Raw genomic sequence first — 27,477 nt, forward strand, 5'->3', positions numbered from 1 at the left:
TACAAACAGAGTTTTTGAGTACACAAACAATAAACAAAACAATTTGTTATGGATGCCCATAAAAAATGGAAAATCTCTATCAAACAATAAGCTATATAAAAGCAGCAACTGGTAATTTACGGAAGACAAAGCTTGAATCATAATTTAAGCAAGACAATGCTTAATTTTGACAAGGCCATTCCTATGTACTTGCCGGGGAAGACAAGCCTAATTTAAAAATTAAGATAAAGCAAGAAGTAAAACACATTACTATTGCTGACTAACTGACTATTACCAATTCAATCAATCAAAATGTGGCCTAAAGATCAAAACTTTGTAAAAAGAAATCAAATGAACCCATTAACAAGAACTGAAATTCCAGCAAATGAATAGAGAGGACTAAACTTGCACTCTATCAAATCAAATGAAGTAAATTCCAGCAAATGAAAAGAAACCCATTAACAAGAACTGAAATTCGAACAAGACAGGATAGAAAATAGTGAAAAAAAAAATTTGAGAACACTCACCTTAGGGAAGTGGGATTCGGTTGTGTTTAGCTTTTGCTTTTTGATCTAAGGCTAATTCAGCTTCAAGTTTCAAGGAGTACTGTGATGGGTGGGAGAGGAGTGAAATTGGGGAAGAGGGTGAAATGGGTTTATGAAAGGACTGGGTTGTCTTCACCGGCATCAGAGTGCGTGATGTTCCTCGTGGATTTCTCTTCTGGGCTCTTCGCCAACATCGGACCTCATCAATTTCTTTGGTAGGCGTGGAACTCTTTTCTTTGGTGGGTGAGGAGTGAATAGCAGAGGGAAAAAAAGGGTGTTTTCAACTGAGTTACAGTAAAACGTGACCCTTTTTATATTTTCAGCTGCGCTACAGTACTTGTGTTTTGCTATAGTAATTTTCAGTTTTCAGTTATATCCAAACGGACCCTAAAACTGCTAATTAAGCAAACCTTAAAATTGTCTTCAATTATCAATTTTGCCACAAAATAAAACTATTTCAACAATGTCCTCGTTTCTCATTGCCCAAGGTAAAAATGGTCCAATGAAAAGGCTTACTCAAGCTGCTAGCTAGTTAAGGTTACTAGGAACCCCAATGTACCCAAGGTTAGACCATAGTTAAAACGTATGAGAGAGAACTTCTATGGCCCTCTTTAATCTTAAACTCCTTATTAAGCATTAGTTTCTCAGTGGATTACATTTAAATAGGGTCTTTCATATGTAAGGTCCAACTGCAGGAGCGGCGACACTTCTATGGCCCTCTTTTTATTAGTTTATTTTATGTTTAGAAATATTTTTGAATACATTGGCTGAAATTTTACACACCCTGATCATAGATCAATACAACCTAAAACTAAACAACAATTAGACATTTAGTGTATTATTTATGTTAATGCATAATTGAAGAAAAAAAAATAGTAAAGTTAGCAATTGTTCAAATATTTGATTTGTTTAGTAGACATTTAAGGTCTGTTTGGATACTGCTTATTTTGCTGAAACTGAAAACTTATTGCTGAAAATACTGTAGATAAAGGTAAAAGTTAGCTGAAATAGTACAATGAGGTCCATGAATAGTAACAAAAAGTGTAACGGGACTCAAGAATGTAGCAAAAATAAACTGAATAATGAAATAATTTTCATTTTTCATTGGTATCCAAACAGAGGCTTAGTGTAATATTTATGCATGTATGAATATGAATATGTGGGTTAATAAATAATATATTTTCGGTGGGTTGCATTTTGTCATTTTAGTTTAAAATATTTTTATAAAAATAATGACAACTGCAATAAAATTATTAAATGTTATACAAACTTAATAAAATAAAATGGTCACACCTAACACATTGACAATAGATAATAAAAATTGATAATAAACTATCATGTAACGATTTTAAAATATGAAAACTCGTAAAAGTTGTAAAATTTCATATATTTGCATTTTTTTATGACTCGATATATTCAATTTTTTTTGTATTAAATTTTATTTAATTTAAATTTCTTAATAACCCCCCTAAAAAAAATTCCTCGAGCTGCCATTGTCCAACCCTTTTTTATATGTATTAAAATTTGACCTTATTTAATTCTCACTTTTTTTTTTTTTTTAACAAAGACATACATTTTAGAGGAAATGTTAAAATTTGTGATTTTTTTTTTTTTTTTTGGGATAAACTACAATATCATTAACCTAAGAAAGACTACAAGTAGAGGCATCTCCCTTACAAGTCACCTCAAGGGAGGGGGGAAGATTACCATTAGAAAAGCAGAATGGTAAATCTGAGTTCAAAGCAAATCTAGCAGCTTCATGTGCTACAAAATTGGCAGACCTCCGAACCTAATAGAAATTACAAGACAAAAAATTGTAAGACAAACTACAAATGTTGTTGATGAGCGTGCTCAGATGGCAGCTGGGAGTATGATCAGACAGGGTCAAGGCATCAAAGCAAATTTTTGCGTCTCCTTCAAATATGACCGCGTTCCAATGCTTCTGGATGGCAAGTTGCACTGCCCATTGAAGAGCTGAAGCTTCTACCTGTGAAGGGGTATAGAGATGGTGTTGTTTTCCCCACATGAAGAGAACATCCCCATGATGATTTCTTGCCACAACAGCCAGAGCAAACTTTGAAGAGTTGAACGCAGCATCTACATTAATCTTAATGCAGTCTGGAGGTGGGGGGAACCAAGATGTTGAGAAAGGGTCAGATGAGCAATAGGTGATCGGGGAGTATACCTTGGATATCTCTGAGAACCTTGCAGCCGCATTTAGTTTGGCCTTGGCCAGGTCAACTTTGCCCTCTAGGAAAAGAAAGTGGTTCCTAGTCTTCCAAATCTCATCCATGATGATAGCCATGTTAAGAGTTATGGTCCATAGGCCTTGTGTAGGAATCGGGGCGTTTGAAGGGTTCGTGATCAACTTGATGATGTCTTCGCTTGAGGTCATTGATGTGGTGTCAATTCTGAGTCCCCAACACGTAGTTGCCCAAAGAGCTTTGGTGAAGTGGCAATGAAAGAAAAGGTGGATACTATTCTCTTCCTCAAAATCGCAAAGGATGCAGGATGAGTCAAAATGCTGAATTCAGTGCTTGAGGTTCACCTTGGTGGGGATGGCGTTGGCTCCTATCCTCCAAATAAGCATTTTGAGATTCTTAGGGAGTTTGGCTCTCCATAGCTTTTTCCAAAGAGATTGATCTAGGGAATTATCAATGAAGTGAGTGAAAGAGACTTGGTGAACTGATTTAACAGAGAAAATACCTTTAGAATCGGGGAGCCATATAAGTAAGTCCTACCTGGGTAGGAGTGGAATTGGAATGGTGAGCATGGATTGTGCATCATCAAGGGCGAAAATTTCTTTCACTGTACTTCTGTCCCAAGATTTAGTGGAATAGTTATGGTGGGTCTTTTTGTGATTTTGGGCTGGACTATCTCCTACTGTATTTTGGCCCAAATATTCTAGATAGGAGAGTTGGGATCAGTCCAATTATAACCCACCTTGAACCGGCTTATGCGCAAACTATGCCCCGTTTGCCGAAACTTTAATCATGTGCCCACGGTAGATGCAGTTGCTATAGAAGAGTCACGGTAGACAAATGTGATAAAACAATGATGAAAGAAATAAGTTACTGTTAAGGCAAGACAAGTGACAAAACAGGAAAAGAAAACACATTCTGGGTGAGGTTACAAAGACGAGATGAGAAGTAATAACAATAAGTGAGAAAATCAAAGAATGAAAGATCAGTTTGCCACGTTTGATTGTGTTACGGGGCTAAGGCCAAGGAGGAAACCACTTCCTCAACGTGAGTAACATCACAGGATGATCTTGCCATGGAAATTACCCACTCTAAGGGAATGGACCTGAATGGCTTGCGCCCAAATGAGTCCTCTTTCCCTAACAGAGTGTAGGCTTTTAGAGGGAGAGAAGGGATCAGCCTATTGGTGCATGCCTGTCATTCTACACTCTTTTTTTTCTTCTTGATTCTCTCTTTCTTCTCTGTTTTCGTGTTATTTCTGATTCTTTATCTCCTCTTTTCTTTTCTCGATGCTTACCCATCTAGTAATGTTGTGATTCTCTCTTAGTGGTTACTATTGTTGTGATGATGATCCTACTATGCACGGCAAAGGTCCTTTATATACTACCTGCCATGACTAGCTTTTACCATTTTAGCCTTTAACTACATTTGTCTAATCTGGGTGTCCTTATCGACCACCACTGGTTTGTCAACTGTCCAGCCACCACCACTTATCTGTACTAGCTGTGCCACTCCCCACCACTAGATAAAGAATATTATTTTGTTTGTTTGCTCACTGTGGCATTCTTATCCACCAGCATAGGTGTTCTCTCTCTACCCCTCATGGCATGCACCTAGTGGTTCCAACTCATCCTTACTTCTTTTGGGTGGTAAGTCATCCTAGTAGAACATTACCCACAAAAGAATCCGAGCAGGAACCCCAGAATAGACTTTCCCTTCTCCCCACTGTCAGACTATACCCTCTCTTACCTCTGACCCATGACCCAGCACTTCATGTATTGGCTGGGTATAGGTTGGTGATGTTTGGGCCTTGCGCGTGCTCCACTTCTGTGTTCGTCCAAAACCTATCCGCTGCTCATGCGTTTGTCATGGTCTGGTGGCTAGTCTGTGCATTCTGCCGCTCATCCTTAACCCCTTATGGCATGAACTGCTTTATGATTTCTCATTCCTTATAGCTTGCTTCTTTCAAGGCCTGGGCCTTGCTTGATTATGGGCTTTTCTTCCTTCAACCTATTCTTTACTCTTTCCGTAATCCTGCTGCCATTTTCTGCCATACCACTTTGCTATTCCTGTCATGGTGCTATTTGACTTGTGCCTACTGGGCCTCTTTAAGCCTGCTACTTATTCTTCTCCCAATGATTCAATATAGTCATTGGTTTTATACTCATGCTACTTTAGGCTTTTCTTAACCCATTTCATTGCTTGTGGGCTCTTTTGTCCCATTTCTTTCTTCTTGAGCATTCTTGGCCCATTTGCTTTTCTTGGGTATCCTTGGCCCTTTTTCTAATTCTGCATACCCATGGGGTTTTACTAACTCCCTTGAGCTTCCCTGGCCCAATCACCTTATTTCTCATCCTTGGGACTTATGGGCTTTCCATCAATCCCTTACTTTCTTACTTATTTAATTCGGGCCTACTGTGGCCCATTCTTACTTTGCTACATCACATAATACCCATGGGTTTTCTACTTCTCTTTTTGGGCTCCTTTAGGCCCATTTGCTTTGCTCAATGACCATTTATGTATTTAATGGGTCTACGAACCATTGCTCCTACCATCCAAGCTTAATGGTTCTTCTAACCATCCCCTAACTCTTCTCTGCCCATATTGTTGGGCTTCTTCCTATTATTGGGCCTCGAAATGAGCATCAACAATGGTCAAAGAGGTGGTGAGCCTTGATAGGAAGAGGACTATATTCTTCAATTCTCGACTTCAGTTTAAAACCTTCAATCCATGGAACCCAAGGATCAACCCAAACATTAATGGATTTGCCATCTCCAAGCAAATAGCACGCCCCTTTTTCTATCAGCTTTTTGACTCTCTTTATAGCTCTCCAAGTAGGGGAGGCTGATTTAATTGGCTCTACTCTAAGCCAATTTTCTTTTACTCTATACTTTGAACGCAAAATCTCCATGCAAATGCTTTGCTTCCCAGAAGCAACCATCTAAGCCAGCTTGGCGAACAATGCAGCATTAACCTCTTTTGCTTTTTTGAATCCAAGGCCACCCTCACATTTAGGGCGACATAAATTGTCCCACTTCTTCCAGGCAATGAATATGCCTTCTCTCTCTTTCTGATTCCACCAAAATCTTCTTGAGAGCGAATCCAGTTTGTCACAAATATTGTCAAAAATATTGAATGATGATAGAGTGTAGTTAGGGATGGCTTAGGCAACCGAGTTTATCAATGTGCATCTACTTGTCCAAGATAGGCATCTACTTCTCTAGCCCGATAACTTGGTCTCCAGCCTCTCTTGCAGAAAATTGAAGTCTTTAGAAGGTGATCTTGTCATGAACAGGGGTGCACCGAAATACACCGAATCTTTTTTAAGGCTTTTCATATGGATATGCTACTTTATAGCTCTTCTATAGTTAGGACCAGTGTGCTTCGAAAAGAATATGCCAGATTTGCCTCTATTAATAGCTTGTCCTAACCATTTGTAGTACTTTTCTAGACATGAGGCTAGTCTCTCTACATCATACCTTGTTGCCTTAGAGAAAAGAACGATGTCGTCCATGTACATGACATGCATTAAAGCTAGTCCTCTAGAGCTTGCTTTGGCACCGCTGATGTTTCCAACACTGACTCCTTATCAAGCATTCTAGATAGGATGTCCTGAACTAGAATAAACAGGTAAGTCGAGAGAGGGTCGTCTTGTCCAAGTCCTCTGCTTGAACTGGTCTGACTTTCCTCCATTGACTAGGACTTCAAAAGACACTGATGATATGCAAGTTAAGATCCAATTGATGAAAACAGAATTAAATCCAAGCTTGGTAAGCATAGCATGAATGAACTTCCAATTGAATCTATCATATGCTTTTTGGAGGTCGAGTTTAATCGCCATAAAGCCAGACTTGACTTTTCTAGTCTTGAAACTGTGAAGAAGTTCATGGACTAGAAATTGATTTTCTGCAATCCATCTGCCTAGAATGAAAGCAGATTAATAGGGAGAAATAATCTTATGCAAAAGAGGTCTTAGCTTTGCAATCAAAAGCTTCGAGATGATCTTGTACACAACATTGCAGAGACTTATAGGGCGGAAGTTGTTGATAGTTAACGGATTGGATGATTTAGGAATAAGTACAATGAGAGAGGAATTGGCTTCTTTAGTTTAGCATCCATCTGTGAAGAAGGAAGTGACAACTTTAGTTACAACATCGCCGACTGTGGGCCAAAATTCTTTATAGAACAACGCTGGGAAGCCATCTGGCCCCAGGTGCTTTTAAATCTTGCATCTGGAAGAGTGTTTCCCTAATCTCTTCCAGAGTTTGTATTCTCTTTAGACTCAAGTTTTGCTCCTCAGAGATGCAATTGGTAAAGAGATTATCTAGATGCTCAGGGAAGGAGACCGTCTCCTCAGTGAATAAATTTTTGAAGGATGAGAAGAAAAGATGCCTAATTTGATTTGAACCGGTAACCTAGTTGCCCTCTTCTAACTTGATAGCATCGATATTGTTTTGCCTTCTTTTAATAATGGTAGAAAGATGGAAGAATTTGGTGTTTCTATCTCCTTTTTTTAGCCAGAGTTCTCGGGATTTCTATTTCCACAGAATTTCGGTTTTGGTAAGCCATTCTAAGAGCTCTAATTAAAGGTTTTCCTCAATACTGTCATTGAGCTCAGAAGGGGGCCTCTTCTGCACTTCGACAATCTTTTCCATAAGATGATTGATCCTGGCTTGACAATGCACAAATACTTCCTTATTCCACTTTTGAAGTGCTTCTCTCATATTATCTTACTTTTTATAAAGTTTGATAAAGGCCGACCCATTAGTTTCCTCATTCCATGCCTTTTCTACAACTGTGTTGCACCCCTTGTCTCTGATCCAAGCAACTTCAAACCTAAAAGGTCTGTGGCCAAAGCTATCTTACGGGTTGATGTCTAAGAGGATAGGGGTATGATCAAATTTTGTAGCTCCTAAGTGAGTCACAGTTGCTTTATGGAAAGCTAAACACCATGAGATGCTAGCAATTCCCTTGTCCAATCTCTTCTTGATTACAACACTTCCCCATCTTCCTCTAGCCCATGTGAAGGCGTTACCAAAAACACCCAGGTCAATAGCTCCGAACTCAAAAATTAGCTCTTTCAGATAATTAGTGGTTGCAGAGTTGCCGCCTCTTTTTGCTCTAAGCATTTCACTATCATTAGTGGTGAAATTGAAGTTGCCAATACAGACCTAAGGGTAATGACATGAATTGAGAAGGGCAATGAGATTTTCCCAGGCTTTTTGCTTTTTGGATAGGTACAAAGGGTCGTAAAAACCCACAAGGAGCCAATCGCAAACCATATCAGACACTTTGAGAGCAACTAGATTTTTATTATAGTCTACTTGATGGATAGAAAGACCAGATTTCCATATGATATGAATACCACCTGTTGTACCTTTGGCCTCAACAACACACATATTAGCAAAATGTATTGATTTTAACACTTCTTTCATCCTAGTGGCCGAAGCCTTGGTTTCGCAAAGAAAAATAACATCAGAGCTATTCCCTTTTATTTAAGCCTTAAGGGCTCTAATTGTCGCGGCATTGCAGATGCCACGACAATTTCGGCCTAGGACCTTCATGGAGAGGTTGGGGGCTTGATAAGGCCCACCTCCTCGGCTATAGAAGTAGCAAGATAGCATGAATTAGCAACAATGGGAATAGCAAATTGAGATTCTTCAGCTTCAAGATACACACCTTGGAAATCAGGGGTGCACTGGTTTGATAAATTTTGCTTTTCTTCAAGAATGAAGTGATCTACCCTTGATTTAGGGATGGAGGTGACTATCACATGGTTGGAAAATATTGCTTCTGGTGCATGCATGAATTGCAATCTTAACCCTTTTTGCTACATTTTCGAGCTCTTGCTTCATAACTTTCATTTTCAGAGAAGGGTTCAATTTCACAAGTTCTTCCTAAGGGAAGGTAAGGTTCTCTGATGGGTCTTGGTGTGATTGGGGTTGGGATGAGTCTAGTGGAAGGGAAGGAGATGTATCTTTGGTTAGGTTAGAGTTAACATCGGGGTGTGGTTCTGGTTTAGGCGGGTGAGTTTGGTTTAGATTAATATTGGGTGGGCCGAAGCCTAGAGGGAATGCTGGGCTTGGGTCATCTGTTTAGGGATTTAAGAAAGGGTGGCATTGGGCTTTTGGGTCCATCTCGTGGGGGTGGCTAAGGCCTTTTGGGTCTAGATCATGAGTTGGAGGAATAAGAGATGGATTTTCTACATGTGGTGGTGAGAACGCCAGCTAGTGAGTACTAGTTCGTTCAGCAGTACTCTCCTCCTGAGTAGTGGATTGTTGTTGCATTGTCACACTAGTGTCGTGCACCTGTAGTTCACAATTTTTCCTGGGAATGTGTGTTTTGTCCTGGCTTGATGACATGGCTTGGCATGCTGGCAAGGCTGGGAATGAATCTGTTATGTTTGAATCTGCACCGACAGGGGACGGTGGAGGTGTGTGTTGGCCGGCGTGATAGAAAAGCTTTGATGGAGTGGTATCGTTCTCTGCCCTTAGCCATGGCCCTAAGGTGAGGAATTCATGGCCGAATGGATTTCGAATGAGAAAAGACTTTCCTTGGCATGTATGGGTCTCATGGCCAATAATACCACATCGGTAGCACACATCAGCTAGCTTCTCGTACTTCAGACTAATCCATAGATGAGGGAGGTCCTTTTTAAGCAGAAATATACCTGGCATGATAGGCCGGAGGAGGTCTACCTCTACCTGAATGCGTATGAACCTCTTCCAAGCTCCACCTCCCTCACCGACTAAATCTATCTCGACGACTTTTCCCTCTTTTTCACCAAGCTTTTGAAGATTGTCTGGGGATTTCCATAGTTCAGGGAGCCCATGCACCTGGACCCACACCGTGGAGGTGATGAATGGTATTTCTTGCCATGTGAGAGCTGGAAGCCACTGCTTTAGGACTAAATGACTGCCTTTGATGGACCAAGGCCTTCTACAATATGCGCTAGCCATGTCTGCTTCGTGCTGGAAGTGGAACATGAAGGTGTTGTTATTAAGGCGACTAACCTGAATCTAAAACCCTGGTCTCCATGCTATGTTTACCACTTCTAAGATGGTGGCAATGCCTATATTTTTATGGGTTATGAGTTTTCCCAGCAGGATCCAAGAATTAGTGTTTGGGATAGATTGGTTTGAAGGGAGCTCTAGGCTAGCATCTATCCACGAATTGTTTTCTATGCGAACTATGAGGTTTGAGACCTCCATTTTTTAGAGGAGATAAAGTCTAAGGACTAATGACACAAGGAATGAAAGGATTTGGGTAAAAACAAAGATGGCTTAAGACAAATAGCCAGGAAAGGGAAGGGTGAGGAGCCTATAGAAAGGAAAGAGAAAGGGTGCTATTGGAGAGAGCACGGGAATTTATTAGTATGAGATAGATGGGAGCAAAGAGAGAGGTAACTTTTTTTTTCTTTTTTTTTTTTTTTTGAGAAGGAGGTAGACATATTTTTCAATCAAAAAAATTAACCCAAAAAAAAAAAAAAAACATTTTCAAAGAAAACTTACCATGACATACTATTATGATTACCGGTTTTTTTTTTTTTTTTGGGTTACTTTTTTGAAAATGCTCAAAAAAATACTACAAAAACATTTTAAAAATTCCAATTTTTGTTAATTGAAATTTATTTTTTTATGTTATGTTATTGAATTGCTAATGTGGGGCCTGGCCCAAAATAATGGGCTAGTCAAACTACGGGCCCGTTCGAGAAGCATCCTGTCCGAGGAGAAGTCGCAGCCAAAACCTTATTCAAGCCCAATTGCAGTAAAAGAAACCTGTCCGAGGAGTAACTCCTCCTCGGACATTACGAAGTTCGGACGAAGAGCTCGCCCCAACCATTGCAGTTCATCCTCCAAGCATATAAAAAATAATAAAACCCAAAATATCTCATGGAAAGCTGCCACCACCACATTAAATGTGTCACAACCACCCTCTTGGCCGCATTAATAAGGAAAAGACCCCTGAACAGTACTACCTTGGCCACTGCAACTCACAAGGGAGTGATAAGGGTGTCTGATAGGACAGGTACTCAAGTGGGGGCTTAGATGATCAACAAGTGTAAGGTTCAGATAAGAATGAGAGAGCTATATAATGTAGTGGAGTCCCTAAAAAAGGGGGCCGAAAAATGTATTCGGCACTCAAGAAATAGAATCTTCTGTTAGGTATCCATTCTTGTGTTTTTATTCCTGCAATAATATTATCCATGCATCAGACCGACTAAGCTCACTGAGGCTAAGTTCTTTGACCCATCCTCTACAAATATTTATTGTGTGTTGCGCCTCGGGCCAAGGCCTGATCAATAGGGTTTGGACCAGGAAAATCGTGCAACTACCATTGGCGCCGTCTGTGGGAAGAACTAGGGCATCAGCTAGCACAACGGTCGAGCATGGCAGAACTAGGTCCACACCAGGAGAATCCTCACCAGGCTAACTCCCAACAGACACAACCCGCCGAGTCCTAGAGGCAAAATAACCCCGCCAACCCAAGCGGCAGGGGGAATCGTGAGGGGAGTGTGCATACTATCCGGATGAGCCAGAGTCACACTCAGATAGGTAGTCACGTGTCCCAGAGGCGAAATAGTCATCAGGCCATGCAGCGAGAGATAGATGATCTGAAAAGGAAGTTACGACGTGTGCAGCGAAAACGATCTCCCTCTGACTCAGACGAGTCTTCTAATGTGGAGGATGCGAGTTACCGACGGAGGTCAAGGACACCCCCAAGTGAAACCCTTTCCTACGAAAGGGAACCACGCCCTATACGGAAGTATGAGAGCCCATCCAGCAAGGGTTCGGGGAATGATGCTATGAAGAAGGCGCTGGACCAGGTTTCAAGGTCACCCTTCACGTATAGAATTGAAGGGGCTAAGCTGCCTCGACGCTTCAACCAACCGGCGTTCACCATCTATAACGGCCGAGCAAACCCGGTAGAGCATGTGAGTCAGTTTAACCAGAAAATGGCAATCTACTCACAAAATGAAGCCCTAATGTGCAAAATCTTCCCATCCAGCTTGGGATCAATGGCGATGAGGTGGTTCAACAGCCTGAAGACAAACTCCATAGGCTCCTACAAGCAGCTCACTCAGGCTTTCTGCTCCCGTTTTATCACAAACACCAGAGTCCCTCGACTCCTCAATTCGCTATTATCCTTATCCATGCACGAAGGAGAAACCCTGAAAGCATACTCGGATAGATATTGGGAGGTGTATAACGACTTAGATGACAACCATGATGATGTTGCTATCAGCACGTTCAAAAGCGGTCTCCCCACCGAGCATGGCTTAAGGAAATCCCTCACTGGTAAACCAGTTACCGACGTTCATCAGTTGATGGATAGGATCGACAAGTACAAAAGGGTGGAGGAAGATCAGCTGCAAGGAAGGGGAAAGGAGAAGGTCATCCCCCCCCCCCCCCCAAAAGCAAATGATTTTAGGTCGGACCGATATAACCCTAGCCAGCCGAGGAGAGATTTTTCGCGACAGGCTGGACAGAGCAACCCGCAGACAGTGAACGCCGTATTCAGGGAGCCAGTACAACAGGTGCTGGAAAAAGTAAGGAACGAGCCCTATTTTAGATGGCCAGGAAAGATGGCTGAAGACCCTTCCAAGCGTAACCAGAACCTGTACTGCCACTATCATCAGGACCATGAGCATACCACCGAGGATTGCAGGAATCTATGGAATCACTTAGATCAGTTGGTTCGAGAAGGGAAGTTACGTCACCTTCTGCACCACTCGAGTGGCCATCCTGGTCAAGCAATACAAGAGTCTCGAAAGGATGTGTCCTTAAGACCCCCCGCCGGAACGATACATGTCATCCTCCCCGCACCATGAAGAACTGGGCCACCCATCCCCAGGGTACTGGCTGTTGATCGGCTCCCTTCCGAGGACAGGCAAAGGGAACCAAAAAGGTCAAAAAAGCGAAGCTCTTTGATACTGGGATTCTCGGACGAGGATAAGAGAGGAACTATCCAACCTCACGACGATGCCTTGGTGGTTACGTTAAGAATTGGAAGCTTCGATGTGATAAGGGTGTTGGTAGACTCGGGAAGTGCGGTAAAGATAATGTACCCCGATCTATACAACGGGCTGAACGTAAAACCGGAAGATTTGACAGCCTATGACTCCCCCCTTCTCAGTTTCGAAGGGAAGATTGTTACGCCAAAGGGGCAGATCCGACTACCCATACAAACTGGGTCGGAGGTAGTGGAGGTAAATTTTATTGTGGTCGACGCTTACTCACCCTACACCGCAATAGTTGCCAGGCCATGGATCCACGCCCTAGGAGCCGTATCCTCCACACTTTACCAAAAAGTAAAATACCCATCCAGAGGACAAGTAGAAGAGATCCGAGGAGATCAGGCCGTGGCCAGCGGTGTATGGTGGCCGCCATCTTACATCGGCCACGTGCCGAGTCCTCGACCCCTGAGAGCTTATAACAACCAGCCACCTCGGCAAAGCAAGGCGATGGGCTAGCCGAGGAGATAAGGTGTGAAGGTTTAGATAAGATCGCTGTCAACAACGACCCGGAGAAGTTTTTTCAGGTCGGCTCTGAGTTGCCTTCTCAGGAAAAAGAGGAACTGGTCAGATTTCTCAGAGGGAATGTCGATGTGTTTGCATGGGACGCTTACGACGCCTCGGGAGTTGATCCTAGCCTTATTTGTCACCACCTGAACGTCAACCCCTCTTCCACTCCGAAGAAGCAGCCACCCCGACGCCCTTCAAAGGAACATGCTAGTGCCGTAAGAGACGAAGTGGCAAAACTGAAAAAAGCAGGGGCTATTAAAGAGGTCTTTTACCCCGAATGGTTGGCAAACACGGTGGTGGTAAGGAAGAAGACAGGGAAGTGGAGAGTCTGCGTAAACTTCACGGACCTGAACAAGGCGTGCCCAAAGGACCCATTCCCCCTTCCCCGAATCGACAGATTGGTGGATGCCACCGTGGGTCACCCTCGAATGAGCTTCTTGGACGCCTTCCAGGGCTACCATCAGATCCCCCTTGCGCTAGAAGACCAAGAGAAGACGGTTTTCATGACGCCCATCAGAAATTATCACTATAAGGTGATGCCGTTTGGGCTGAAAAACGCAGGCTCAACCTACCAAAGGATGATGACCCGGATGTTCGAGCCACAGCTAGGCAAGATCATTGAGGTTTACATAGACGATATGGTTGTGAAGAGTAAAAGGGTGTCCGAGCATGTGAAAGACCTTGAAAAAATCTTCGCTATCTTAAGGGAACACCGGTTGCGGCTGAATGCTTCCAAATGTTCATTCGAGGTCGGGTCTGGGAAATTTTTAGGGTACATGGTAACCCACAGGGGAATAGAAGTAAGCCCCGATCAAATCAAAGCAATTCACAGCCTACAGGCTCCTCGGAATCCGAAGGAAGTGCAGAAGCTCACTGGCATGATTGCAGCATTAAACCGGTTCATATCGCGATCAGCGGATTGATGTTGACCTTTTTACCTCCTAATAAACAAGTGGAAAGGGTTTGAATGGTCGGAGGATTGTGTTAGGGCTTTCCAGCAGCTTAAGGAATACCTGTCTCGACCACCCATCATGTCCAGCCCTGAGGCAGACGAGGTGTTGTTTGCGTACGTCGTTGTAGCTCCCCATGCTATAAGCCTTGTACTGATACGGGATGATAATGGGGTGCAGCGACCGGTTTACTATGTGAGCAAATCATTACATGAGGCCGAGGTGCGATACCTACCTTTGGAAAAGGCAATTCTGGCGATAGTACATGCCACCCGGAAGCTCCCTCACTACTTTCAGGCGCATACGGTCATCGTTCTAACTCAGCTCCCCCTTCGAGCAGTGCTTCGAAGCGCCAACTACACAGGAAGGATCGCCATGTGGAGTGCGCTTTTGGGGGCCTTCGATATTAAATATATGCCCAGATCCTCCATCAAAGGTCAGGTCCTCGCAGACTTGGTCGCGGAGTTTGCTGAACCCTCCATAGAAACAATAACCAAGAAGAAAGACATGGATGGAAAATCGGTTGGTACAATTTCAGCAGGGGGGACCTTGCATTGGAAGGTCTACGTGGATGGCGCGGCCAACCAGAGAGGATCTGGAGTTGGGATAGTTTTAATATCACCGGACGATGCTGCCATTGAAAAATCACTGAGGCTCGGGTTCTCGGCTACGAACAATGAAGCCGAATACGAAGCTTTACTTCAAGGGATGACGATGGTTCAAAGATTGGGCGGAAGAGTAATAGAAGCATTCTCGGACTCCAGGTTGGTCATCGGCCAAGTGATGGGTGAGCTGGAAGCCAGAGATGCTAGGATGCAAGAGTATCTAGGACAAGTTAAACGCTTACAGACAAATTTTGAATCCTTCAATCTGACGCACATTTCCAGGAGTGTAAACACCCATGCAGACTCGCTGGCCACTCTCGCCACGTCCTCGGCGCATAATCTACCGCGAATGATCCTTGTCGAAGATCTAGTCCAAGCAAGTCCCATTAGAAGAAACCCGGCCCAGGTCCATCAGATCAGAAAGAGCCCCAGCTGGATGGATCCCATAAAGAACTTCCTCCAAGACGACATCCTACCAGAGGGAAAGTTGGAGGCCGAGAAGGTACGGAGGAATGCTCCTCGGTTCTGGCTATCGGAGGACTACAAACTATATCGGCGCTCCTACTCTGGACCGTACCTACTCTGCGTACATCCAGAAGAATCCGAGTCTCTACTTGAAGAGTTACACGAGGGAATTTGTGGAAGTCACACCGGAGGAAAGTCGCTGGCGCACAGGGCACTCACCCAAGGATACTGATGGCCGAACATGCAAAGAGAGGCCCAAGAATACGCTAAGAAGTGTGATCAGTGCCAAAGATTTGCCCCAAATATCCACCAACCCGGAGGGGTTCTCAACCCCCTCTCTAGCCCATGGTCGTTTGCGCAATGGGGTCTTGATATTGTTGGAGCTTTCCCCAAAGCCGCGGGGAACAAGCGATACATAATAGTCGGAACCGATTACTTCACTAAATGGGTGGAGGCTGAACCTTTGGCCAACATTAGGGACGTGGATGCCCAGAAATTCATCTGGAAGAACATTATCACCCGCTTCGGAACTCCACGTACACTCATTTCCGAGAAATGGTCTTCAATTCGACAGTAAGAGTTTTAGGGAGTATTGCCGCGAGTTTGGGATCATTAACCGATATTCCACCCCCGCCTACCCCCAAGGAAATGGGCAAGTCGAGGCCGTGAACAAGGTCATAGTGAACGGACTGAAGAAAAGACTGGATGAGGCAAAAGGGAGATGAGTAGAAGAGCTCCCGCACGTCTTATAGACCTATCAGATAACGCCGCGACGGTCAACCGGTGAGACCCCTTTTTCGTTGACTTATGGGGCTGAGGCCGTGCTCCCAATCGAGAACAACCTTCCCACACTGAGGTCTAACTCGTTTACCCCAAACGGTAACGACGAGTTGTTGGGAAGAAGTCTAGACCTAGCTGAAGAAAGAAGGGAAAAGGCAACGATCCATATGGCCTATTATCACCAGAAGCTGAGACAAGGGTATGATGCCAATGTTAAACTGCGACCTCTAGGTCCGGGCGATCTCGTGATGAGGAAGATTCTCGGCAGCGCAAAAAACCCCTCTTGGGGCAAGCTGGGGCCCAGTTAGGAAGGACCATACCGTGTCACTTCCGTGGCCGGGATAGGCGCCTACTATCTAGAAGATTTGGATGAAAAATATGTACCTCGACCATGGAATGTAAATAACCTCAAAAGATATTATTATTAATGAAAGTGGCTTAGCCCATGTTTTGTTTCGTGATTATCCTCTCCCTACTGGTCTATTTACGACTATTCATAGTTTTAAACAGAACCTAAGTCCTGCATGGCTCCTCGGACCACAAACTTAGGGGAAATTATTACTCATGACAATTTATACAAGTTTTAAACAGAACCTAAGTCCTGCATGACTCCTCGGACCACAGACTTAGGAGAAATTATTACTTATGGCAACTATTCATAGTTTTAAACAGAACCTAAGTCCTGCATGGCTCCTCGGACTACAGACTTAGGGGAAATTATTACTCATGACAATTTATACAAGTTTTAAATAGAACCTAAATCCTGCATGGCTCCTCGGACCACAGACTTAGGGGAAATTATTATTTACGGTAATTATTCATAGTTTTAAACAGAACCTAAGTCCTGCATGGCTCCTCGGACCACAGACTTAGAGGAAATTATTACTCATGACAATTTATACAAGTTTTAAACAGAACCTAAGTCCTGCATGGCTCCTCGGACCACAGACTTAGGGGAAATTATTACTTACAGCAACTATTCATAATTTTAAACAGAACCTAAGTCCTGCATGGCTCTTTGAACCACAGACTTAGGGGAAATTATTACTCATGACAATTTATACAAGTTTTAAACAGAACCTAAGTCCTGCATGGCTCCTCGGACCACAGACTTAGGGGAAATTATTACTTACGGCAACTATTCATAGTTTTAAACAGAACCTAAGTCCTGCATGGCTCCTCGAACCACAGACTTAGGGGAAATTATTACTCATGACAATTTATACAAGTTTTAAATAGAACCTAAGTCCTACATGGCTCCTCAGACCACAGACTTAGGGGAAATTATTACTTACAGCAACTATTCATAGTTTTAAACAGAACCTAAGTCCTGCACTCCCCGGACCACAAACTTAGGGGAAATTATTACTCATGACAATTTATACAAATTTTAAACAGAACCTAAGTCCTGCATGGCTCCTCGGACCACAGACTTAGGGGAAATTATTACTTATGACAGATTGGAAAATTATTACTTATGACAACTATTCATAGTTTTAAACAGAACCTAAGTCCTGCATGGCTCCTCGGACCACAGACTTAGGGGAAATTATTACTTATGACAGACTGGGAAATCATTACTTAGGGGAAATCATTTTAAGGCGTGCGCGCAGTCTAGCACCATTGCAACCCTCATTCAAATTCGCTACCCAGCATCCTTTTTATCTCGACAGTTTACATTTATTTATGTCGTTGCAAACGTTAAAAAAAAAAAAAAAAAAAAAAAAAAAAAAGGGAGCGGTACTAGCATACATCCATAGAAAGCAAGGCAAACATTCTATATTAATATTCTGAGGTCAATACAAAGAGAGGTCCTTACAAAAGAGCGCAAAAACAGGACGACTCTCATTCAAAAAAAAAAAAAAAAGGAAGGGAATACAGAAATTAAAAGCCTAAAGGCTAAGCCTTAGCATGAGGATCTTCTTTCTGCCCTGGCTGAGGAGGAGGAGCCTCGATGGTAGGGTCCGTGGCAGGATCCTTCGCCTTTTCAGGCACAGGGACGGCATCAGGAACCGCCAAATCCCGCTCCGAAGCCGCTTGGGCGCCATCAGGATTCTCTCGGATCTCCTGAGGATAGAAGATGTTCTCGGACAGTCTCAACGCCGAATCCGCAGGAATTCCTGCAGCATCAAGGGCATGAGCCCATGAGATGCTGCAGTAGTCCCTGCACACCTCGGGGATCTCCTCGGATAGCCTAGCCTCCGTTTCTTGGACCCCGAGCTAGCGAGAAGCACTCTTTTCAGCCTCTGCAGCCTCTCGGATCAGCTGAGCCTCCTCCTTGACCTGCCGCAGCTCATCCTCGACCTTCTGCAGGGCAACCTTGAGATCCAGCACTGCCTGCTTCTCGGTGGCAAGGTTGATCTGGGTCGAGTACAGCTCTTTGCGTTGATCCTCCGCCTGGGTCTCAGCACTTTTCAAACCGGCCTCTGCACTCTTGCTCCGTTTCTTCGACTTCTTGAACTTCTCCGTGAGTTCAAGGTGATCGTGCTTAAGGGACCCCAAGGCTTTCTCCATCTCCGTCCGAGACTGGGTCTCAGCCTCAACCCAACTACGATTATCACGATAAAACTCCTCCACCACAAATACCTACTGAGTAATCTGCGAACGAAACAAGATTGTTTTAAAATTTGGCAGGGTTAAATAAATTAATAAAACAGTAAAAGGGCACTTACCATCGCGAGATCCCTTTTGAGGGATAGGAAAATCTCGGGCTGAGAGAACTGCTTGTAGGCCTCCATATCCCGAGGGAGGAGTAGGGGTTGCTCCAAGGCATCAACTACGTACCCTGCTCGGCCCCAGTTATACTCTCGGATTGACGCATTGTAGGGAATGGCAACCCCATCTAGCTCCAACTTGGGGCTCCATGTGCGCGGGGTGGCACGCACCTCAGCACGGTTCTCCTCATCCCGGCTTTCTGCGGAGTCACCCCTTCTGCTCCTTGGCGCCCGGGTGGTCTTTTGCTGCTTGATCGGCTGGGCAACCACCTCACCCTCCTCAGGAGTGTCAACCAGCCTTTTCTTTTTCAGGTCCGGATTAACCTTAAGGCCCAGGTCCGAGGGAATCTGAAAGACCACAGGGGGAAGGGTCTCGGCCTGTGACTGAGTTGGTCCTTTTGATGACTGATCTTTTGATGATTGACCTTTCCCTTGGGAGGTCATCAACTCCCGTAAAGTTTTTCCCTTCCCGGCCATGGGTTCTATCTCTTCATCCGAGGGGTCGTCCGAGCAAGTTATGATTATGGGAGCACCAACTGCGAAGTGTTGGTCCTGCTCTCCTTCAGGATCAAAAAGCTCAACCAAGGGGGCTTGCTGAACCTCCTCCTCGAGATAAAACTCGTCTATCTCTTCCTCAAGGGAAAGACGAGATGATTCGGCTTCCCCTTCAACCGGAACAGCAACACCAAGCTCGTCTGGCGGAGGTAGTTGCTTTGCTAGATAGGGATCTCGAACGCCGGGTAGTACGACTGGTGGAAGATCATGTCGAGCTAGGAACTCGGTTTTAGACACGTCAATCCTAGCCAACCTCGGACTGCCAGCCCTTATGGCGTGACCGATAGCTTGGAAAGAGCGGCTTAGAGGTTGATAGCCCAGAACCAGATGAGCCGCACGTAACTGTCCGTCCTCGGTAACGTAAATTTCCGACCTTAGAAGGTAGTTCAACGCCAGCACATTCACGAGGTTTAGCCGAGGAGCGACATGAGCTTTATCTGCAAACGTCCAAGAAAAGTGGGATTAGTTCATGAAATTTTCCAATTGTAAAGAAAGCAAGAAAAATAACCCCCCAATACTAAACCCTTTCCCGAAAAGGATTGGCCCGAAAGACGCCGCACCTGGGATTCCTGCCCGAGTTGGACAATGAATACTATCAAACCACTCCCCCGAAGTAATAAGGAAATCGTTCTTCACGGTCTTATTGGATATTGGGAGACAAAAGATCAACCTAACGACCTCGGATCGGGATTTAAGATAATACCCTCCGTTCTCGATGTGGTGACACTCGTACAAATAAGCCACATCGTGCCAGGTAAGGCCTAGATTCATCCGCTCGTCTAGGACATCTACACAACCTAGTATCTTGAACATGTTTGGGGCACACTGATGCGGCGTCAACCTATGGTTGAACAGGTATTCCCTTGTAATCCTACGCATGGGAAATGTCATCCTTCCCTCTATGAAAGCAATCATGGGGATAACAACTTCTCCCTCGCCTCTATCTGTCAATACTCCTTCAAGAGGACAGTACTGCAGCCCCACCCCCGGGGGAATGTGGTATTTTGCCCTAAAGGCCTCCATAGCGGCCAGAGTTTTTACTAGTTTTTCGAATCTACCCATCTGAGCTAAACTGGAGGAATGAAAATAAAGACCGAGGAGAAAAGTAAAGTCCGAGGAGAGAATCGGAACGACGAAATGAACGAAATTTACTGATACCTTCACAAAATGCTCAATGGGATGCCTGGAAATTTCTCTTAGAGGAGACGCTTCACCAAAAACGGCTATGGAGGCTTAGCGGACGCAAGTATTTGTAGATCTCTAGAGTTCGATGGAGTTCTCTAGAATCCTCTGGGGTTTATGAGATGCAGATAAAAAGAAAACTGAACCCCTCTGACATCTTATATAGCCGGGAGGAGAGAGAAAAGATCGCTCCTGCCTAAAAAGTCGAGAAAAAATTATGGCTGTTCGATCCACGTCTCACCGTTGGATGAAGGGGACAAAACTCAAAATATCTCAAAATATCTCAAAATTATGGCTGTTCGCCCCAACCATTGCAGTTCATCCTCCAAGCATATAAAAAAGAATAAAACTCAAAATATCTCATGGAAAGCTGCCACCACCACATTAAATGTGTCACAACCACCTCTTGACCGCATTAATGAGGAAAAGACCCCAGAACAGTACTACCTTGGCCACTGCAACTCACAATGGAGTGATAAGGGTGTCTGATAGGACAGGTGCTCAAGTGGGGGCTTAGATGATCAACAAGTGTAAGGTTCAGATAAGAATGAGAGAGCTATATAATGTAGTGGAGTCCCTCAAAGAGGGGGACGAAAAATGTATTCGGCACTCAGGAAATAGAATCTTCTATTAGGTATCCATTCTTGTGTTTTTATTCCTGCAATAATATTGTCCATGCATCAGACCGACTAAGCTCACTGAGGCTAAGTTCTTTGACTCATCCTCTACAAATATTTATTGTGTGTTGCGCCTCGAGTCAAGGCCTGATCAATAGGGTTTGGACCAAGAAAATCGTGCAACTACAGCTAATAAGTAATAAGCCTTTTGTAATAGAATAGGTAAATGAATTTGCTTTTAAAATAAAAAGAATAGGTACAATTATAACATTTTCATTTTTCCCTTAGGAAAAAAAAAAGTGTTACTTCACAACATTCTTTTTCTTTTCTTTTCTTTTTTTAAGAAATTACTTCACAAAATTCTCATATGACACCTTCGTAATAGGTTTTTTTTTTTTTTTAGAAAAAAAAAAAGTTATCATTTGTAGATAAAAAAAATAATCAGTATTAACTTATTGCATAAAATTTGTTGCAATAAGATTGTGAAAATATATTTCTAAAAAAATAATAATAATAATAATCCTTAACTCTTGTTTAGCGAGAGAGAGAGAGAGTTGCAGAGATTAGACAAGGAGATCAGCGAAACCGCGCGAAACGAAGAAACAAAACCCTAAGGGAAAAAAAATGGCGGAGAAATTGGCACCAGAGAAGCGACACAGCTTCATCCACAACGGTCTCTCTCTCTCTCTCTATCTCTTTCTCATCAATTTACAGTGGTTTGGGCAACTGAAACCATGTTTCGAATTTTCATTTTTCCGGTTTTGATTTTGTTTGTTCAGGTGTGAAGGTGTTCGAATGGGACCAGACTTTGGAGGAAGTGAACATGTACATAAATCTTCCACCAAACGTTCATTCCAAGCAATTCTATTGCAAGATTCAGTCCAAGCACCTCGAACTCGGCATCAAAGGAAACCCTCCCTACCTCAATGTCTGTTTCCGAATTTCAAATTTGTTTTTGTTTTTGTTTTGATTGGCGTGTTTGGTTTTGTGGGTTTTGTGAATTTCGCTAATGTCTTTGAATTATTCGTTTTGGTTTTCTTCTCAGCACGAGCTCGCATCTCCCGTTAAGACCGACTCTTCTTTCTGGACCCTTGGTAATCTTTTTATTTTGTTTTGTTTTCTTTGTTTTTTCTAATGCCACTCAGATTGCTGTTTGTTCATAATTGCTTGTTTGGTTCCCGAGAAAAGTTAGGAGAAGTTAAGAGGACATATATAGAATTTCTAGCTCAGTTTTTTTTGTGTCGGAAATCTTAAAAGCAAGCTGTTTTCAGTGGTTTTGTGTGTTTCCTGAAAGGAAAATGAGCAACTGAATTAGAGAAGAATGTTTTATCTATGTGTTCCATGTTAGTGCTGTTAAAAATTGTTTTTGAGAATGATGCAAAACAAGGCCTTTTGTGTTCTGCTGTTCTTCATTTGAGCCAAATGGTATTTGTTGGGTGGATTGGATTTTTTTTTTTTTTTTTTTGAGGTATTAACTTAAATGATTAACAAAATTTATGTATTTGATTGTATTGCCCTTTAAATTTTCAGCAATTAGTTGGAAATAGTGTATTTCTTGTTTTACAGTTAGGTTTCTACATAGTTTGTGCTTAATTAGGGTGGTTTTGCATGGCAGAGGATGATATAATGCACATAACACTGCAGAAGAGAGATAAAGGTCAGACCTGGGCTTCACCCATATTGGGTCAGGGTCAGCTAGATCCTCATACTTCCGATCTTGAACAGAAGCGCCTCATGCTCCAGAGATTTCAAGAAGAGGTGAATTAATTTTTATTCATTTAGTCTTATAACAGACATAACAATGTGGATTCATGATGCTTGCTAAGTTCACTATATTATGTTTAAAGAATTTATTATTGGCATTGACCACCATGTAGTTTGTATCAGAGTGTTAATTTATCTCATGTATTGAAACTCAATGCCCCTGTTCGTAATTTGTAATTATGGTCCTACTATTGATTACGATTGATTGTTGTTACTTGTTCCAATTGTTAAACTCCATATCCCCCATTTGCTATCAACATGAACAAGAGAAGTTCTAGTTGAATCTGTAGCTCACAAACTAAACTTGAGCCTTTTCTTGAGATTTCCTTGTGACTTGAGATTTGCAATTCTACAGTCTTTCATCTCATATTAAGGAGATTAATTTTATATAAAGAACAGAATTTCTGAGGATCTAGTCTTTTGCTTCAGGTTCAAGGTGAAGTTGTCACTGGCACCAATGTCTAGTAGTACTAGTTCTTGAATCTGCACCTGAAGTTGTTGATTTTAAATTTCAATTTATCCAGTTTATTAAGATATAAAATTTACATCTAATCAATAATTTCTTATGTAAGTGGTCTGGGAGATGAGTGTGGTTATCATACCTTCCTTTGATTGAGCTCATTATATTGATGCATTTGGATGGATTGCTTTTCTGTGACTTCTATGAGTTCACTATTGTTGTGACATTATTTAAAGCATATTGGGAAACTGATAAGACCCTGACAAGAATTAGCTGAATTCAAGGACAGCCAACCTCCAAGAATGATAGAGAGTAGAGAGATAGAGAGAAAGAGAGAAAACAGAGCATTAAAGAAACAATGGAACTATGTGTTATTTCTCATGCCCAATCAATACAATCCAACTTCCTTATGTACTGAATCCAATGTAACTAACTAATTCCCTAATCCATGATTACAACCCACTAATCAATGCTTACACAGTGAATGAGTAACTAACTAACTACCCATAACCCCCTGCTCTTAACAGCCTAACTGACTAACTACCCCTGAACTCAGATCAGCAGCCCACGCAGCTCACAGCAGCAGACCACGCACCACACAGCAGCAACCCACGCACCCCCAGTGCACACCTCAAGGCCACACAGCTGTACAACACACAACCCTTCAGCCACTAACTGCCATAGCACGTGCCTCCATATTTAGCCTTGTATCAGAAACATGTCTTTTATACTAGACTGTTTTTTTTTCTCCCCCAACCCCCCTCCCAATCCTCCTTTCTTAATCCTTGGATCTTCTCTAATTTGTGCTATTGTCCCCTTAGAAATATTTCTTTAACTAAGTCAGATCACTTACCTTGTGTTTTTCTTTATAAGTAATAAGTTTATTGATATCAAAAAAGGAACACCCTAGTACACAAGGAGTGTACAAGGGGTCAACAAATCAAGTACAAAAATTACAAGAATCAAGGAAAACAATAAAAGAAGGGAACGATCAGTTTTTGCATAGCAACCAACCAATCTAATAAAGTTCTAAAGAAAAAATAACTTGAGGTCTGGTATGGATCTCTCATTATCCTCAAAACACTTACTATTTCTCTCCCTCCAAAGACGCCACATTAAGCAGTGGGGAACAATTAACCAAATATAACCATTTTGATGACAACCAAACCTGCCTTGCCAACATGCTAGGAGCCCCAAAACGGATTGCGGCATAACCCAGCTTACTCCAAATAAACCCAAAACTATATACCATAGATCCATAGCAACCAAACAATGAAGAAAGAGATGGTCAACTGATTCACCATTACACTTGCACATGTAACACCAATCCAATATCCAAACCTTCCTTTTTTGTAAATTGTCAATCGTCAAGCATTTCCCTAAAGCAGCAGTCCAAACAAAGAAAGCTACTCGAGAAGGAATCTTTTGTTTCCAATACTTTTCCAAGGAAAACAGTAGTCAGTAGAGCCCACTGAAATTCTACAATAATCATTAACCTTAAACCCCTTATCTCTACTAGGATTCCAACACATCTTATCCTCACCAAACCCCCTTATTGAAGAACCATATATGGTATTCATGAAACCTAACATAGCCTCTAATTCTTGAGCATACACACCCCTAAAGAAACTGGCATCCCAAAATAGGACGCCATTGGTGGACTTCATAAGCTCAGCCACACTAGCCTCCTTATCCCTGCAAAATCTAAACAAGTCAGGATAACTGACTGCAAGGGATTTTATAATCTCATCATTTAAAATCCCATCAATCATTAATTCCACTGTTCAGTCTTATTAAAAATCATAATAATTTCCATTGTTTGGATTTAAGTTGGAAATTCCATTTATCTAAATCCACACAAAAATTGAGAAACAACATCCATAGTTGATTAGAAACTCATCCCATCTACCATCAAGCTAACTAGACTTTAAAAATCATTTTTAAAATTTTCAAATCAAACTTAATCTTATGAATGATTAAATCTTAAAGCATTCCACACAAATATATACTAAAGCAATATATTCACACTGATAGGACCATTGTCTATAAAAGAAAGATACAGTACTATTAAGTTTATAAAAGAAGTAATGTGACAATACAATTCAAGGTCTCCAATTTGGTTAAACTTGACGGAGTAGGACCTATGGTGGGTGTGTCCTGCCTTAAGTTCTTGAACCTAGAAACTACTTTGCTGGTGGGGTATTCAGTCTTGTTTAGAATGACTCACCCTCTCCCTCTCTCTAGAACTCTTATCTTTCAACCTCCTTTTTACCCATGTAATCAATTTCTAAATTGAAGAGATGGATCACCTTGTATTTGCTTTTGTTAGTGTTAAAGTTTGTTTAATAATATTCTTATTACCTATCAAAAAAAGAAGAAGAGATGGATCAACAAGCTCACAGCATTTGTTCTATCTGTGGTGGAAATGGATGCAATTGGACAAACGAGTGAACGACAACTTGAGAAAGAACTTGAGATCTACTCAAGCTGACCCATGATAGGTCAAAGTTGATCTTGTTGTTTAGATGTATTGGGGTGAAATCTGATCTATGAAGAATTTTTTGCTGATGTGTTGGTCATTTTATCATTGGTAGAGAGGGGAGAGGTTAGGGGGATAGGGCCAGAGACTATTGGTGGCAACAGAGATTGTAGAGGAGGTGGAGGTGGGCAAGGGCAGATGAGAACATGCCAGATAGTTTGTGGTCAAATTTTTCAACGGTAGTCTTCTTTGATATTTGCTAAGCCTTATATAGAGAACTTTGTAAATTATAGTTATATTTTGAACCTCATGTTAGGTACTTTAAATAATAGTGAAGAATGATTTTATTCATCATTCTAACTACCTTGCGGCAGGCTATTAGAGAGGGATTAACTGCACAAGGTAAGCTTCAGGGAAGGGGTAGCGGGGTACTGTCAGTAACATAATATGAACTGCGTGTAAAAGGACTGTAACCACTCTCATGGGTTATGGTTACATGAGAGCAAAAGTCTTATTATTAATAAGACTTTTGCTCTTGCCATTTACAGTATTTGAAGATAAAGGAAGCAATGAGCTATAGATTAACTGGCACTTCCTTCTCCCATAATAATTGGTTGAAGGGTAAAGTTGTGGATCCAAGATTCACTGGGTGCTTGTGTAACTTACCAATAAAAAAATAAGGCACATGAAGATCAGAAGGGAACCTTTCAGGCATGATTAGGAATTTCTCCTTTGTGATTCATGTGATCGCATGCTACACTAGGTTTGGGCAGAAACTTTTTGTGCGGTAGAATTATCTTTGTCAAGTGGGGAATCAGTTGTATTTTAAATATATCTTTATGGCACTAAATGCATTATCTGCTGTTGTCTGTGATGCGTTCGCCTAATTGTTTTCTTGTGACTCCCCAACTTAGATCTCTAATTTTCGTTTGTTTGGTGGGCTATAGATTTGATGCGTTTGCTTTGGTTAATGCACATCATGTTATAAGCCATGCCATGTGTGTCAAACGACTTCCTCACATGCACATCATGTTATTGGCTATATGCATTGCTTTCTCCATTTGTATGAGATGTGTTATAGTTTCTTGATATGCTTGGCAGCATGAGTATCTTTTGCCCCTGTTCTGATAACAATTGTTTCTTTTCTGCAGAACCCGGGTTTTGACTTCTCACAAGCTCAATTTACTGGGAACTGTCCTGATCCACGGACCTTTATGGGTGGGATACGCACTGATTAACAATCTTGGTATGATGCATTGGTGACTTTCATTAGTGTGTTATAACCTAACTGAGATTTGGTAAATAAAATGATCATACATGCTTGTCCTCACTTCGTTATACAACTTTGATAAGTGATTAGTCTATCTACCAGTCTTCACAAATCTCTGTAAGAACAGAATTAACATCGTATAGCATTTGTGGTTGCTTGTTTATACTATTCTCTAGTTCCTAATCGCGAAGGTAACATAACAGACAATGTGTGATCCATCATCTAGTGTTTGCACCCCTGCATTCTGCAAGTCATAAAATACAATACTGTGGATCAGAGTTCAAGCTAGACATATTAAGGGCTCATTTGAATGAGCTTGTTTTCATTGCCATAATTTGTTTAAAAAATGAGATGTACTTTTACAGCTCTAAATAGAGAAAGTGAGG

The 27,477-nt window shown here is 42.1% G+C and overlaps 1 protein-coding gene across 1 annotated transcript; it reads left to right on the top strand.

The window, feature by feature from the left end:
* Positions 1 to 21,621: 21,621 nt before the first annotated feature.
* LOC126688843 (uncharacterized) lies at positions 21,622 to 27,274 on the top strand. Its single transcript, XM_050383721.1, has 5 exons — positions 21,622 to 21,791; positions 21,898 to 22,046; positions 22,164 to 22,212; positions 22,734 to 22,876; positions 26,973 to 27,274. Exons 1-5 carry the CDS (start codon positions 21,743 to 21,745, stop codon positions 27,057 to 27,059), a joined length of 477 nt encoding a protein of 158 aa, XP_050239678.1. The 5' UTR covers positions 21,622 to 21,742; the 3' UTR covers positions 27,060 to 27,274.
* Positions 27,275 to 27,477: the final 203 nt, after the last annotated feature.

This window comes from Quercus robur, chromosome 1, assembly GCF_932294415.1.
Source record: "Quercus robur chromosome 1, dhQueRobu3.1, whole genome shotgun sequence".
Lineage (NCBI taxonomy): Eukaryota > Viridiplantae > Streptophyta > Magnoliopsida > Fagales > Fagaceae > Quercus > Quercus robur.